At 41.6% G+C, this 16889-nt stretch overlaps 1 protein-coding gene across 1 annotated transcript; it reads right to left on the reverse strand.

Annotated features, from left to right (window-relative positions):
- Positions 1–295: 295 nt before the first annotated feature.
- Positions 296–1693, reverse strand: LOC148842049 (protein CFDP2-like). The gene has a single exon (XM_088921377.1). The coding sequence runs from the start codon at positions 1691–1693 to the stop codon at positions 296–298; it is 1398 nt and encodes a 465-aa protein (XP_088777503.1).
- Between the last annotated feature and the right edge of the window lie 15196 nt (positions 1694–16889).

A 16889-nucleotide genomic window follows, 5' to 3' on the forward strand; every position in this document is an offset into this window, starting at 1 on the left:
GTTGTGAGGCTGATGTCTTTGCTCTTCCAGATTTGGTGCATGCTCAGCATCGCACTACGGCCTAACGCAATTCGTCGCCTGATTTCAGGGCCGCAGTCTCCAGTTCGGTCGATAATGGATCCCAGGAAGCAGAAAACCTTGATGCATTCGATCTCTTCACTATTGATGGTTATTTTGACTGCTCCATTTCCAGCTGTTGTCATGATCTTTGTCTTTTTGATGCTGAAACATGTGGCTCAGGGTCGCTAGTGCTTGCATACAACTCTTCCGTGTATTCTCGCCATCTGCTTCTGATTCATTGCTGGCCAGTCAGGACCTTCCCGTTCTTGTCTTTGATTGCTCCTTTGCGGGCAGTGAAAGAAGTTTGAATTTTCTTGACCTGCGCAAAGAGATTTCTGGTGTGACCTTTTCGACAGTCCTCCTCCATTTGCTTGCATTGCTGATCCCAGTATGCTTTTTTGTCCTTCCTTGCTGCCCTTTGAAATTCCGCGTTTAGCCTCCTAGCCTTGTCTCGGTCCCCAGCGGCTTTGGCTGCTCTTCTTTGATCGGCGACTTTGATGGTTTCTGCCGACAGCCACTTGCTCCTTTTCTCTAGTTTCTTGTATGGTATGTGTTCCTGCGCTTTTTTGATAATCGTGGATTGGAATTCCTGCCACAATTCGTCCGGCTGTTTGTCTTCATTGCCAAGCAGTTTGAATCTGTTCTTCACTGCGACTGCGTATGAAACAGGTATCTTGGAGACATCAAAACGCTTTGATGGAGCATTCTTTTTGATGTTGCAGAATTTCACCTTGATGGTGGCTACAAGCAGTTCGTGGTCAGAACCGCAGTCAGCACCAGGGAAAGTTTTGATGGCGAGAACTGAACTTTTCCAGCGTTGACTGCAAAGAATGTAATCTATCTGATTGCGATGCTGTCCATTGGGGGCTGTCCAGGTGTACAGACAGTGTTTCGGTTGCATGAACCATGTATTTGAGACCCTGAGATGGTTTTCATGACAGAATTGGGCCAAACGATCACCAGCTTCATTCCTTTCGCCCAATCCACGCCGGCCTATGATGTTCGTCTCTTCCTGACTGCCGACCTTCGCGTTGAAATCACCCATGATATAAATGATATCCTTTTTGGTCACTTGTTCCAGTGCTTCGTCGATTTTGGCATAAAATCGTTCGCTTTCATCTTCTGGAGCATCTGTTGTTGGAGCATAGACTTGTAAAACAGTGACATTTAACGGCTTTCCACAGATATGGATGGCCATTATGCGGTCGCTGATGATGGTATAGCTTTCGACTGCATGGGCTATGTTCTTGTGTGCTATGAGAGCCACTCCGTTTCTTCTAAGTTCTTGATGCCCAGGATAATACACTGAAAAGTCATCCAATTGGAAGTGGCCGTTATCTTTCCAGTGTAATTCACTGATTCCAAGCAAATCTATGTTGAGTCTGATCATTTCTCGCTTGATGATGTCCAGTTTCCCTTGACTCATTCTGCGAACGTTCCATATTGAGATCTTGTGCGTTTTCGTGCAGCACAGATTCTTTCTTTCATCACAGGCAGCATCAGCATCTGGGCTTAATGAAGGATTTCTCCCATTTGTGTCATAAAATCCCAGATTACTCGCAAATGATCCTTGCTCTTCCCCAGTCGCTTTTTGGATACCTGCTGGCCTGGGGGGTCTACCATTGGGTACCATATTTGAAACATGTGAGAGATTTTCCATGAATTTTCATGGCGATGGTTTTCTAGGGTAGGTCGCCAGGTCTTTCCCCAACCCTCACCATTTGTCTGGTCTTGGGACCGGCATGCAGGAGTAACCCTGCATGGCTGGGTTGAAGTCAGTATTAAAATCCCTCAAATATGTATATATACCATGGTGATGTAAATACAGCATACATACATACTGTAATCATACATACTGTAATCACAATAAAAATACTGAGATTTAAAGACTTTACTGAGACTATAAAGGAGTTTCTGACATTATTATTACCTTTATGACCATGAAGGAAACCTGAAGCAACGCTGTTGTTCCACTTCATAGAGTCTATAACGCAAGTTCGGGAGGAATGACAACAACCATGCTCAATCGTACCCAGCTGTCAGTAATTAGCAATCACTCTCGTCATCCTTCCTCCACCAAACGCTATAAACATCAACGTGACTTCTTACTCTCCCTTGCATAAGACGTTTGCATCCCACCTCCACCCCAACTCCACCTCTGCAGCGACCCCCTGGTTACCCTGCGTGGGGGTCCTGGCCTCCTTGTCCTCTGGCCAGGAGGTCGGCCCTCAGCCAAGCGGGTTAAGCCAATATCCGCTCCACAATAGTTCATCATGCTGTGATCTTGGGTGTTGTCGTTCCTAGTGAATTACACTCACTCTGATAGCTTCCTCTCTCTTCCTCATGGGCAGGAACTGTAGGGAAATTCACACAAACAGCCCAGCAGCCCTGTCATTCACGCAGCTCATTGAGCTCATCGTCGCTGAGCAACACTGGACTCTTTGTCCTTTTGCATATGCTTAGGAGCCATTTTAATTTATTATTATTTTACTAATGACTATCACTTTCATTCAGTTCATTCACTTCTTAGCACAATCTTATATTAATAACCATCAAAGTTATCTGTTCACTTAATAATCTGTTCACTGAGACCATATCAAATATGTTCCCCCTGGTTCTATTACATCTGCTCTCTTAATTACTGCATATACTGGTTCTTAAAAAAACACTAGGTCAAGAAGATCTTCAACTGGGTTAACTTGAAATCATTAGGAATTTCAACCATATCCATTTCGCCTTCTGTTTTCCCCACCATAGTATTTCAAGTTACACGAAGAAAAACTAAATCTAAAATCTAAAAGAAAAACTAAAAAAAAGGTGTGGTCACCTTTGCTAACCTCCCCTTACAGAAAGATATCTGCATCCATGTGTGGATTATTGGGTCTATATCTACACCTATTGTTAAGCCTTAAGAGTTTCTAGTTACCATTTTAATAGGTAAAGGCTATAAAGCCTAACCTCTTTCTTCAGGCTTGCAGGTTATTTTTTATATCTAGTATCACTCCACCACCTCTTCTATTTAGTCTATTTGTCCAGTAAAGATGTGTAGCCATTCATTTTATATTCATCCCAGTTATTCTCCCGAGCTATGCTTCAGTTAAAGCTGCCTGTAGCTGTACAGTGTTTGCACTAGCCTTGTACTCCTATAATTATAAGGTTTGTTTCGATTTCTTTGTCCGACGCCTATTGCACACAGGTCCGGGGCAACTGATTCAGGCCCGATGCTGCTGCTTCATTCCAGATCCACACATTCCCACCTTCAGTCAGAGCCACCTGCTCAGGGACATTGTATTTTCAGTAATTAATACTGAAAATAAGGGCAGAAGCCAGAGTCCAGTTGCACTTAAATACACGACATGTACTTGTTTTTTAGCTCACAAAAGTCAATATTTTAATGCATGTTGCGCAGAATGTCTTGAAATACTATGGCAATGAGGCTCCAACCCCTGGGTTTAGCTGCCACTGAATGCATTTGAATATCTGCAAAGGTTCTGCAATTTTCAAATGATCAGTCACTCACTTCACTGGCCGAGAGGGAAAGTGTGCAGATCAAACACTCAAAAAGGCTGCAGAAGCTAAAATTGCTTACAGATCTATTTTAGAATTACAGAGGTTTCTAAGGGTCTGCATGGTATGTTTTCAGACTGGGGAGACTTCTGTGCAGAGTTTGCATGCCCCTGTGGTCACGGGGAGTTTTCTCCAGCTGCTCTGTTATTCTCACACCTCCCCGACACACGCAGGATATTGGTGTCTCCATATGTGTGTGTGTCTGCCATGTGAGATCCTGTCCCATACAGAGTGCAGTCTGAGGAAATGGGTCTCCAGTATAACTGAGACACTGATATTTGTGAAGGAAGGTAAATGTCAGTAAAACCTGTAAAAAAATTAAAAAAACAAAAACGCACCCCCCAGGTCAGTACAAGGTGGAAGCATCTTACTGGCACTACAGCTGTGAGTCTTTTCAGATAAGCTTGTACCAACATATTTGAGGGATTTTAATACTGACTTCAGCTCCCCTAATCTCCAGTTTCCCATAAAGTCTTCAGGAGTTTTCAGGAACTTAACCCTTTCTTGATGGTCACAAGCACACACTCAACCCATACCCTTGTAAAATTAGCTGAATTGGTTCTCACACTGAATGAGATGGTGCATTTTGCATCCCTTCTTAAAAAATAAAAGTGCTTTGTTTGAACATTCATGTTTTGATAAAAAATATTCACTTAAAATTGTGTATGTCATTTTTAATTCCACACATTCTGCCATCATTCGTTGGGTTAAATACTTTTGCAGTGTGTTGTAATCACAATCAATTCACTAAATGAAAGGAGCTGTAATCATGCAAGATGACACAATTTCATGCCCTGCTTCAATGTGTGTTTCATGATAGAGGCTGATGGCGCACATCTAATATCAAGAAGCAGCACTGAAGTCAAGTGACAGTTCCTGTGACATACAGTATAGTTCTTAAAAAAGCAAGTGACAAAATTTAAAAGCCCTTGCAGAGAGCTTTGCTGGGAGTTTGAAAGTCTTAGAAAAGGTGAGATATTTACTGGAGCAAAATGTTACTTAGAGTTGAGGGGAACATCCGAGTGAGAGAGCCCTCTGAGCCTGCGTTTCCAGTCTTGCTAACCGCAGCTCTTCGGGAGATTCTCAGATCAATCACACCAGCCAATTCTCCAGTCTTCTGAAAAACATTACACCCGCAGGTACCTCTTGTCAAACACAATCATGCTAAGAGATGCTCTGCTTGTGATAATAGAGCTTAAAATGACTTGCATACAGTAGCTTTTATATCGATAGTGCTTGAACCAATCGCAGTTTTTGTTTTTGAGTTATTGGAGAAAATGGGTTTGGCACTTTTGTTCTGCCCTTCAGGGTGTTTTAAAAATATGAAGTAGAGTATGATCTAAGTGTGACTGGTGTGAGAGTTTTTAATCCCCTGCCTCCTGCAAGAGGCCATTGTTTTTTTCAGTAGAACCTTTGAGATATGGTTGAAATTCTGACCTTCAGTCTCTTTGCTTTATTTTCTGTTTCTTTTTATCGGCTACAAAATGACACCCTTTGTCGCACAACCATTCCTCCACTATGAGGCTCACTGAGGAAATGTGGGCTTTAAAACACACTGTTGTTCCTCGCAGCGCTGGGGTCCTGGGTTTGATTCCAACAGTGGTGTCTACACGGGCTTTGTGTGTTCTCCCAGAGTTTGTGTGGGTTTCCTCCCACAGTCTAAAAACATACTGGCAGGCTAACTGGCTTCTGAGAAAAGTGGCCCTGGTGTGAGTATGTGTCTTTCTGCCCTGTGATGGATGTCTTGTCCAGGGCGAACCCTGCCTTGCACCCACTACATGCTGGGATAGGCTCTGGCTCCCCACAGCCCTGAAATAAAAGACACAGTTAGAAAATGGTTGGATGGATGAGACAAACCTGAGACAAACCATGGTGAAGCAGAGAAAATGCACGATCCAGGAAAGGGAACTTCATGGGGGAACTGACAATACTGCATCGCTGGAAATTCTCCTAATGGCTGTTGTTACTTGATTTAGAAAGTCACAGCTCTTCCACTTGCTCTGCAGCAGTTGGGAAGCATGTGCACCCCTGCTGTGTGAAGGTGGATTGAAAGATCAATGGGTTGCTTCCTGTAGCACTGTCCTGCCAGTCCTGTGCTCACCCCATGATACAGCTCAATCCCTGCTAAAGTGCAGCCTCATGCTGAGAGAATACATTTTCTTCCAGGAATAAACATCTTTCCTAATATAACAGTGACATGCATGGTAATATGTCATAGTGGCTGCTCCTGCAGGTCCCCAGCTGATCTCTAATACACCAAGCCTAATGTGTAGCTTGGCGCTAATTGAGACTCACTCTCAAACAGCACTTGGAGTCGAGTCTATGAGAGCCTTAATGCAGGAGTTCCCAGAGTTGGTCCTGGAGGCCTCCCGGTTTTCATTTCAACCATCCTTAATTATTTAATTGGAGTCTCAATTAAACTAACAAGGTGCTTGATTGGAGTATTTGCAACAGTTTTGTTTCTCTTATGCAATGCAATAGTTAAAAGATGACCTCATGTTTAAGCTCATGTTTAAAGAGCTGAAAACAGTCAAATGGCTCAAACGAATCTTATTAATGCAGTTAAGGGATAGCTTATGTAACTGAGGACTGGACTGCAACACAATCTGGGAGGTGTGTGAGTCTCCAGGACCAGGACTTGATGACCCTGCTTCAGGGGAGGATCTGGTTACTGACAGTTCATATAATGTCAAAATGTCAATGTCAAATCATGACAGTTGCCTGTTTGAATAAAGGGGTGCAGTATGGTTCTGTAGATTAAGGGTTTAAATATGATTCTTCAGATTTAGGGGTGCAGTATGGTTGTGCGCATTAAGGGGCGCAGTCGATCACCGCAGCTGCTGCTGCACTCACCACAGGCCTTTGGTTTTACATCTCAGCTCAAGAAGAAGCACAAAGTACTGCAGAAGCAACAAGTCGAGGGCAGATCTTATCTCCTATCTCCTGTAACCCCATTGTGCCATCTCCTGTGTTAGTTATGTGTGTCTGACCTTGTATTGTTGTATTGGACTGTGCCGTAAAACAAATTCCCCCCAGGGGATAATAAACCTCAGAATGATTTGATCTGGGATGAGCACAAGAACCCTACATGAACAAATCTGACCATTTTCTTTTGATATCAGAAATAGACACTGCACCTGGATGAGTTCTAATGTGGTAGCGCTGTGCCAGTTTGACAAACTGCTGATTGGACATACATGGTTTGAGAAAACCTGAGAACAGTAAGGACTTATTTATACAGAGGGTTGTGGGAGAATGGAAAAAGTCATGTTATCTATAGCCTGGCTTCTTAGAAGAAGCCACTGGATGAGATCAATTAGTTACTACCAAATGGTCTGCCCTCATTTGTAACCATTCATATGTTCAAGCCTGCAGTGTACTGCAGTATATAAAACTTGCAATATATACAGCATTGACATTAAAATTTAACTGCACCTTTCACTGAATAAAAAATGCAATGCCTTCCTGCAGGCAGTGCGAGAGTAAGGCTTTTCTAGCAGGGTTTACATGAAAGCACAGCAGCTGTCACATGGGGTGTGTGGAGCTGCTGACGCTCGGTGCCTCCCAGGCGATCCTGCAGTGCTGTGTCTATAAGTGAGGCTACTGACTGTCTCAGTAAGGGACCAGGGATCAGGGCCGCTGGGGCTACGTCTGTATGGCTTTAAAGCATCTCTGACGTTATTGTGCTCTTTACTCTGGTAGTGGTGCTGTTGTGAGCCTATGGGGGTCTGGGAGCAAGTGAAATAAAAAAGAAAATCTTTGCAATCTGGTACGAGTGCCTTTCTTCCACCTCTTCCCGTGATACCCTTCTCCCTAAAGCTGGGGAAAAACCCAGCTGCACACTCCAGGAGGCCTGATGGGATAGAACTGACATGAGCTGCTGCTGAATGGGTATGTTTCAATTTACAACAGCAATAAAGGTAAGGTAGAGTAGGAAGACTTTTAGGAATGGAATAAAAAAAGAACCGGGAAAGAGTAGAGAGTTTAATATGCTCTTAGTTTTCATCTTAAGAAAGAAAAAGTTTTTATACCTCAGAAAAATACTTTGACTTAATTAGATCCAGGGAAACTTTTTGCTTAAGTATTTGTGTTCTTAAAATTTAATATTTTTCTTCTCATTTGCAGAGGGGAGGGGGCGCTTTATTAAATTTTATTGTTCTGACATTTGCTGGGTATTGTGAGGTTTTGCTGTCAAGTCCTCTATTGCCTTGGTTACTTCCTGGATTAGATATAAAAAGAATTATGACATCAACAAATAAAATGAGATTTTTACAGAATAGATGTCTATGCACACCAAACTACTTTATTTAAAACAATGAATATGGAGAGAAGAAGAGACACTCTCTACAAAATGTAGAAGAAAAACACATTTACAGGCATTTATTGAGATTAAAGATCATTAGCTTCTTCAGAAAGTTTTTTCACACCATATTAGCACTCTAAACAGTTGATTTTATATCTTTTCAGATATTATCTCGTATAAGTGTCACTGTGTTGATAAATGAAGCACCTCATGGAACCTCCTATATTCTGTCACAAATTGACAGAAGGAAAAAATAGCAGGAAAATAATGAATTAGGTACTAATAACTTAGGAATCTTGGAGGACTGACTTGCTTCCAAATTAAAATATTTTGTAATATTTCTATGTTTTTATGTTTACATGCATTTTTGCTGTTAGGAAAAAATATTGCAAACCATGGACAATCAATAATTTTTAGATGAATCTCCTCATGCTTCATACTGTCTTATATTCATACTGAATATAATTCACAGGTATAACATAAACATTAAAACACACGCAGTTGATACTGAGAGCCTATCCGTTTCCCCAGTGATGTGAACTATCCCGATTCTCCCCTGTTACATGTACTGCTGTTAGATCCCTTCCCTCTCCTGGCTTGAGCCTAAACTGAATGAAAAAATATTAATAGACAAATTGTTTATTTCCATAGTAATGATATGTTGTCATATCTGCATGCCAGTTGAAATTTCCTCTTCTTGAAAGACATTCTTAAAGTCACTTTGGTGTTTCATTTCAATGTGTGAACAGTGCTGGGGGCTCAGGACTCAGAACAGGGAGGCGATGGGTTTGAATTAGGGCGGCCTTGAGCAGGGTAGTGCACTCGGATTGTTCTACTGAAAGACCCAGCTGTATAACTGGGTGCAAATGTCAGCTGAATACCTTAATTAAACAACTGACTTTCAGAAAGATTGTTCTGCAGCTTGTATTACATCAGAACCTGCAGATCTTCAGAATCCTGATATCAGAATCGGAAGGATACAAAAAGAAGCACTTTATATAGTAACAGATGTTTCTCCGTCTGTCTCGCATCACGCTGAAGAAGACGATAATTGAAGCTTCTGATCTCTGATGCAGCCTGGCTCGCTGCTCTTTCTCCTGAGTGTGTGGCCACCCACTCCCATCCACCAGTGCAGCACTAGTGGGGACTATCTCATTCTGAACACGGCTGCTTCCCAATTAATCAGCCCAGCAGGGCACAAAGCAGAAAGCATCTGCTGGGAGTTGGGATGGGAAATGCATTAGAACAGCTCTTGGGGAATTTATTTTTATTGTTCTCCTAAAAAAAATCCAACAATAACAACATAACTCATACAAATCAATCATTTCCTCAGCAATAGCTGCTGAAAGTGGCAAGGTCTTCACCCCTGCGCTGTGCAGTCCAGAATTTCTCAGAAGGTAATGACAGTTTACTAACCAGCCTTGTTCCTCAGCCCTGACACACACACCCCTTGTCGAACACAACAGGTCTGGCGCTGCTGGAGAAAAATTATAGCCTTCCTCCACTTTTGTCCTTCTCTCTACCAGAGAGAAGGAAAAGCCTGCAGCCTCTACAGACACACAGAGACACCCAGAGACACCCAGACCCACACAGACACCCAGACACACCCAGACACCCAGACACATAGACTCACACAGACACACACAGGCACACAGCAGGCCTGTGTCACGGATGTCGGAGTGGACAGACCATGGAGAGGCAGGAGAGCGAAAAGAGACCCTATGCGTAGCAGCGAGACGGGGGTTAGCCCGGGCTCAGCTGTTCAAGGAATGCCATATAGAAACCTATGCCCTCAGGTAGCGGACGTGGGGCGACCTGGTGCTAGGCGGGTTTCAGGATATCCGAACGTCAATGCTGAGCAAAGGCAGACTGAAAGACCTGGAAATATATAGCCCCAGAGAGAGAGAAACACCGGAAGGACAACAAAGAACCGGAAATGATAGACAGGACAGAGAAGGAGCGCCCTCTGGCTGCAGAGGGCGTGACAGCCTGGGGAGGTTCCCATTGATGACTCTAGCCTCCTTGCAGTCGAGGCCAGCTGTTGCTCAGGTGACGTTGAGGTTTGGGAAAATTTTGCTGTATTTTATTGGACAGATCTTCCCTGCTTAAAAGTAGCTGTGATTGGAAGAAGGAGTGGGGGCTGTAGTTTCTCTTGAATACAGGCATGTTCTGGGGCTCTAGTACAACTAAGCTTTTATTGGAGAAGATGATGACGGGAATCCGATTCAGGCATTCACAATCCTCAAAATAAAAGCAGAGGATTTCTTTGGAACTTTTGAAACATGAATTAGAGGACACAAGTGGAATCTGCAGAGAAGGGCTTTTAAAAATAAGAACAAAGGGTTGTGTAAGTCTGGGATAAGCAGCCCAGAAGCCACATTGATACTGATGCTCTTCATTGACGAAATGGCTGGACGATCTTTTAGGATCAATTAGCTTCAGAAAAACCGATTGATAGAAGGGACAAATGCTTTATTTCTGACTGTTCTTCAATTATCTTTACTTTCTACAATCTCACTAAATTATATCTCATTACTAGTCTGCTAAGCCTTTTCATACCACAAAAACACCAGCAGTTTCTAAGGATAACCATGTACTTATGGATCTGTCTTTTGGCCTTGAAAACATTGTTGATGTTCAACTTTTGATTGTTCCTGAGTCTCACTCTTCAAATTAGGCTGTCCTTGTACTCACAGCTGAAGCATTAAGAGCAGTGCAATACACTGTATGAAACTGTACTCTGAAGCATGAAAGTACCAAGGGTCTGCAGTCACAAAAACTCATGATAGATATGAAGTCCAGGAGGATTTAGGCATTGCCTTTTCAGATAAATTTGCCTTTTTAATTGTACCCATGTGAGAATGTGAAATATTCAACACCTGACAAATAAGTCAAAAATTGATAATAAATCCCCACTGTGGCTATTTACAAATATTAGAGGCTATACAGCAGCCTCTAGTGACAGACAACTGTACCTGCAGACCTCAGATAGGCTTTTGTTTCTTTCGCTGGATTTCACCTGTTGTGTGAATGGATGGATGAGTGCACTGCGCTGCTCAAACAAGCTAAACTTGGAAAGTCTCCACAATATCGATTTTCCTTGAAGAAGAAGAAAAACAAAAGGAAAATTTTATCTGAACTGGCATAAGCCAGAGAATAATAAGACGTGGATTCACCCAGCTGATTGGCTGCCTGGGGCTGCTTTGCAACAGCATTGCTGCTCTGGAGCTCTGATGCAGAGCTCTTTCTGAGTCTGTGTTAGCATGTGCCTGAAGGTGACTCGGAGATAAGGTCCGTGCAGGTTTGAGGTTTTTGTCTTAATTAGTGAAGGATGACAGTGAAGCTACAAAATGCTGGCTTTGCTCCACGGGCAGATTCACTTTTAGCTTTGCTTTAACTTCTGGTCTTTTTTTTCTCAAAGTGAAACAGAAATAGGAAAAATAAAAGCTCAAATGAGATAATTCAGCCCGAGAGCCTTTGATTGTTTTGAGATCTGTAATTGGTTTTTCACCTGAAGACAGCTTTGGGCAGCGGTAGCCCTGTGACTCACCACTGAAGAAAAACAAAGGAAGAAATAAATGAAAAGTATTCCACAGCTGCACTCTTCCCATTACAAGTGGAAGATCCCGGGTATTTCACTGAAGACAGGTGAGGCTGAGATCCAGCACACTGACAGTGTGAGGGAAACACACAGCATAATAATAATTTTTGCTTATTTAGTTTTTACCCCATTTGCTGGGTTTATTAATCATCTCCGTCTTCATTCTGTATCCCTCCTCTTGAAACCAGTGTGCCTGTGTCACGGAGGTGATGTTGCCCTGAAGAAGAGGAGGCAGTGGTGTTCTCCTGTAGAGGGCGATGTTAAACAGCAGCCACACAGCTTTGGCAGCCATTGAGAGTACAAGCCTGCCGCATGGCTGTCTTAACCGATCAGGGCAATACACATGTGAATAGAATTTACATTTAAAGTTGTGTTTTATAGATTTCACACAATAGGGATGGTGTGACTAAGGAACTGCGCCTGTGGCTGGAAGGTTGCCGGTTCGTATCCCATGGCCAACAGAGGAATCCTACTCCATTGGGCCCCTGAGCAAGGCCCTTAACCCCAGCTGCTCCAGGGGCGCCATATAAATGACTCACCATGCGCTCTGACCCCCAGCTTCTCTCCCTGTCTGTGTGTCTCATGGAGAACAAGCTGGGGTATGCGAAAAGACTAATTCCTAATGTAAGAAATTGTATATGGCTAATAAAATGATCTTATGTCTTAGATTGCAAAAACATCTTTTACAGCTGTGATTTAAGTATAATTAGTTTGAGCACAAAGACACCATATAAGATCAGATCAAGACAGAGAAAAAAGGAGGAAAGAGGTGAAACCGAGCAGGAGAGAGAGGGAGACAGGAGGAGAGACCCCCTGCGCCAGGCGAGAGCTCCTTGTTCGAGATCATCTGAGAAGACCTGATTGGAGCTCAGTATTGGACCTTGCTAAGAGAGCATAAGTTAATCATAGGTTGTAACATGTTTAGTTTAGAATGTAGCTTATCTCTTCTTTTGGCCTCTCTAAGTATTATTTAAGAGTCAAATATTTGGTAGCAGTCTGGGATTTTATGGGAGGTCTAGACATAGGTCTCTGAAACGCCTTGTCTGAAAACTTGTACATTACATTAATGTAATATACACTTATAACGTACATAGGGAAACTTGTGTGTTGTATTTTTACATTGTATGTAGTGTAGTGTGTGTATTATAACTGTTCATAAATATTTGTGCTAAGTGTATCTGAATTATTGCTCTTTATGCCAAAACTGTATTAAAGAAAATAATTAGTTCAAGTAGGTTACTGCGTCAGCATGCATAGGCTGCAAAGGAACAAGTAAAGGTTTATTCCCTGCTGAAAGAGAAGAAAAGAAACAAAATGTTTAGGCTGTGGGGCCTTCTTTGGGTAAAGAAGAAGGACCCAAAGAAGGCTCCACAGCCACAGAAAAGAAATGTTGTTTTTCTTTTCTTCTTTTTAGCTGGAACAAACCTTTACTTGTTCCTTTAAAGAAAATAATTCTTGGATAAATCTTTTGCAATTCTTAATAATAATTATTTATTTTACCTTTTGACTACTCTGCTTGGTCAATTCCTTATTTTCTCCATTTTAAACAACATCAATGAAAAGATTTTGTAACAGTGGTTCCCCTGGCGGTGAAGTTTGTATGCTCTCCCTGTGTTTGCGTGAGTTTTCTCTGACACAGTCCAAAGACACAGTTTCCTCCGACAGTCCAAAGACATACTTGTAGTTGATTTGGTTTCTGGGAAAACTGGCCCTGGTGTGAGTATGTGCCTTGCGATGGACTGGACTTCCTGGGATAGGCTCTGGATCACAGTGACCCTGAATTGGATCAGCAGTTACTGTTATTAAGTGAAAGAGAATGAGTGAATATTGTATACCAGGGATGTTATATATACATGCATTTTCCTTGTTTTTCATTTTGTTTTTTATTGGTATTTTAGAAATTATAAAAATGTTTTCTGCAAGTATGGAAATTTGTCTTTATTGGCAGAGTTTGCAGTTCTCCACCAGAGAGTGGGATTAATTAATTACAAAACATCTGCTTGTTTTATGCTGCTTTTACTCAACAAGATTTTGCTTGCTTCTGAATCTTATTTACCAAATATTTTTTCCTCTCATTTTCAAGCAACATACAAACGGTTTTATAATCTTTAAAATTATCATGTTTTTGTAATTACAGTTAACCATCTTGCTTCAAACAAAATGACTTAAAAAGTACAGATATGAACATTCTTATGAACACCTGATTTTAAATTAATTTTCATTTAACAATAATGTTTCATCTTCTCAAAAAACACATCTAAATTATTCATTCATTTTCTTATATACTAAATAATACAGAATTTAGCTGCAGGATCTATACAGCAATTCCTGTTGCATATTCAATCCATTGCCCTAGTAATCTATTATAAAATTACTTGAAAGTTTTCTCTTGTGTCTGTTGAGCTTTCTAACAAATACTGTCTGGATTAATAATGCATAGCCACACATGCTTACTAATATCTGTTAAGCATTGAAAAGAAACAGGAATGCACACATTATCAATTATTCAGCTCCATTGCATGGAAAAATATTGATTTACAGTTTTTGTCCTTGTTTAATGATGATGACAGATGTGATGCTTTGCAGTCTGAGAGTCTAATTAAAGATAACCCTTTCCCTCTGCACCTCCCTGATGCCCTGCTGAGTTTCATGGGACTGGAGAAACAATATGTAACAGCTTCTCCCCCTCCTTCCCAAGCAGTCCCCTGGTCCCAGTATCTAGCAGAAGTCAGGCGATCCAGAACAAAAAGGATAAAAAGGATTGCAGGAGGAAGCTACTTTGATTCATGAAGTAAAATATTTGCTGTTTACAATTCTTTTTGTGTGCCTGCTGGCTGTGTTGTAAATAAACTGGCATCCTTTTCTTTATCATTTTAGTTGTGGACTGGCTGAGCCTGGCTTCTAGGAACTGGGCCCAGGATCACACCTAGGAAGAAGGTGAGGGGAGCTGTGACACATGGTGGCAGTAGTGGGATTGCACCCACAGGACAGTTCTGAAGGCTAGTCACTGTGGCCACTCACGTGGTAGACGTTGTCGTCAATGTCTGGTGCTTCTCTTTGTGCAAATGTCTACTAGCATTATACATAAATGATAAAGGGGGTGTATTGTCATACTTTCACTGTGCTGTGATACCACAAAATATGCAAATTACGGTCAGTGTAGATAATATATATATAACATTTCCAACAAAGTAGCATGCATTGTGTGCAAAGATTTGCAAATTGTGAAATTGAGTAAAGAAAGATTTGCAAGTATAGACTTGTATAAAGACACATTTCAAATAAATGTTTTGAAGTTTATGTAATTGCTGACCTTAGCTTAGGATGTGTGATACAGTGTGTTAATTTGGATTTATTTATTTTTAGCCTGAGAAAAATCATTAAACAATAACGTTTTAGCAATTTTTTAATCTACTACCAGACACATACTAATAACTGATATGTACTAGTCTTAAAATAGTAGCTTGTGGCAGTAGAGACAGTGAATTTTAGCAGACCTTAGTGACAGGTATAAATATAGGACAATAAAAAAAGCAGCTGATGCTCCTTAATATGAGTGACATGTCTTTCTGAGAGAGTCACAGGAATGTGTGAAAACTAGGACATTTTGACTAAGCAGCAAATGTTGCTTTTCTGTACTTTTAGAAACCTTATTTTATATATATAGTTTTCCCCAAGATCAGCTGATTGATAGTGTGAAAAAAAAACATTTGGGATTTTCTTTATAAAAAACTGCAGAGCGGTAGTGTGTGCCACCGTGCCACACAGAGAAGAAGGCTTTTTCTTGAGTCCTGGAGAATGACATCTACTGTCAGAGCTGGCTCTTACACTGCAAAGAACGTCACACTGACAGATACACTGCATGTGGAGTGAAAGTGCGTCCCATGAGGCCTCACACCTGAAGAAACACACTGGCACAGCTCCCCACTTACACTTTTCTATTTATATTTCTTATAAGGTGTGATCATCATAAAATATTGATTTTCCTTGCTATTTTACAGAATTGCTATCTATTCAATCAATGAGAAAGGCTCTTATTCCTCTTATGTCTCTATACCCATCCTTTCCCTTTGTTTTTGGCCACCTTTTCCACTGTTGAGCGTCCCGCCCACTGGCCCCAGCAATGTCTTGTCCTGCGAGTTGCCTATTTCCTCTGTCTGGCATGGAGCCCTCAGCCCTGTCGTGGGGACTACACAGCTCAGTCTATTTACACCCTTTGCAGCCCTCGATTCCCACACTCCTGTGAGCTTTACAGACACAACAGTGGCAACAGGGGCTCCACCCTTTCTCCCTGTGCTCTGCAGTGTCTGTCCCTGACCTTCTGCCTCAGCATCTCCCACCCGCAGTCCCAGATCACCTGCAGTTTCCCTGAACACAAGGTTTGCAGCCTCGGCTTCACAAAATGTCTACAGTCCCACTTTTGGATTCCTGTGTCTGACATTCTGTGATCTCTGTTGCCGTGTTTGAGGAGACTATGATTGGAATTTATTCTGGCAACCCCTTCCGTCACCCGCACTCAAACAAAACTCTTCAGAGCTTCGCTCCCTGAACTCTTCCCTCTCTCTGGGCACTTACTAGACATCCTGTCCTCTCGAATCTTGCAACTTCAGAATTCTGCATCTGCGTTATAGAACCCCTCTCGCTTCTTCCTCAACCTCATGGACAGGTTGTCATTCTCCCAGACAGGTGCTTCAAGATAACCAAGCACACTCATTCAAAATTATGGCTCTACTCCACTTGAATTCATTTTTGTCCAAACTACTGACATGTTCTTAGTCTTCTGCTTCAGGTTCCACCATACTCACACACCCCCTCCTCCCAATTTCCACACAACTCAACTTAAAAAAAAATCCCATCGCGGTATTCTGTGGTTAACTTATAAAAGCTTGTATCATTAGATTGCAAATCTATAAGCTATCAAGAAGAATTTTGTTTTCTGACAAACAAAACAAAAACAGAAAAAGGGGAGTCTGTGGATCAAAATGCAGCACCAAACGCTTTCAGACCATTTGTAATCCTTGCCAGATGTATGAGCAAGAGGTACATGAAGTTTTAAGGATAAAGGTTTTAATGTTGATGCCCTGTATTTTCAATTATAAGTGCTGGTACTGCTATATTTTTTTTTTAATGTATTCAAAATACCACACAGAAAACAGATTTTAGTGAACAATAAATATGTTTTAAGACAGTTCAACTCAATTGAAAAGGCAGGCTTTGTCATATATAATATATATAATAATATATAATGTTACACATGCACTGGGGATGGCACACGTATACACTGGTCCTCATTTGCCCATGTTAAGCATACCCAGTGTACTGGTCTAAACCGATGCCCTCTTCTTAAGTCTCAGAGTC

This window comes from Atractosteus spatula, chromosome 1, assembly GCF_055471065.1.
Source record: "Atractosteus spatula isolate fAtrSpa1 chromosome 1, fAtrSpa1.hap1, whole genome shotgun sequence".
NCBI classification, from domain to species: domain Eukaryota; kingdom Metazoa; phylum Chordata; class Actinopteri; order Semionotiformes; family Lepisosteidae; genus Atractosteus; species Atractosteus spatula.

Excerpts from the sequence above, each read along its gene's own strand:
- LOC148842049 (XM_088921377.1), bottom strand. The coding sequence starts at position 1,693 with ATGGTACCCAATGGTAGACCCCCCAGGCCAGCAGGTATCCAAAAAGCG.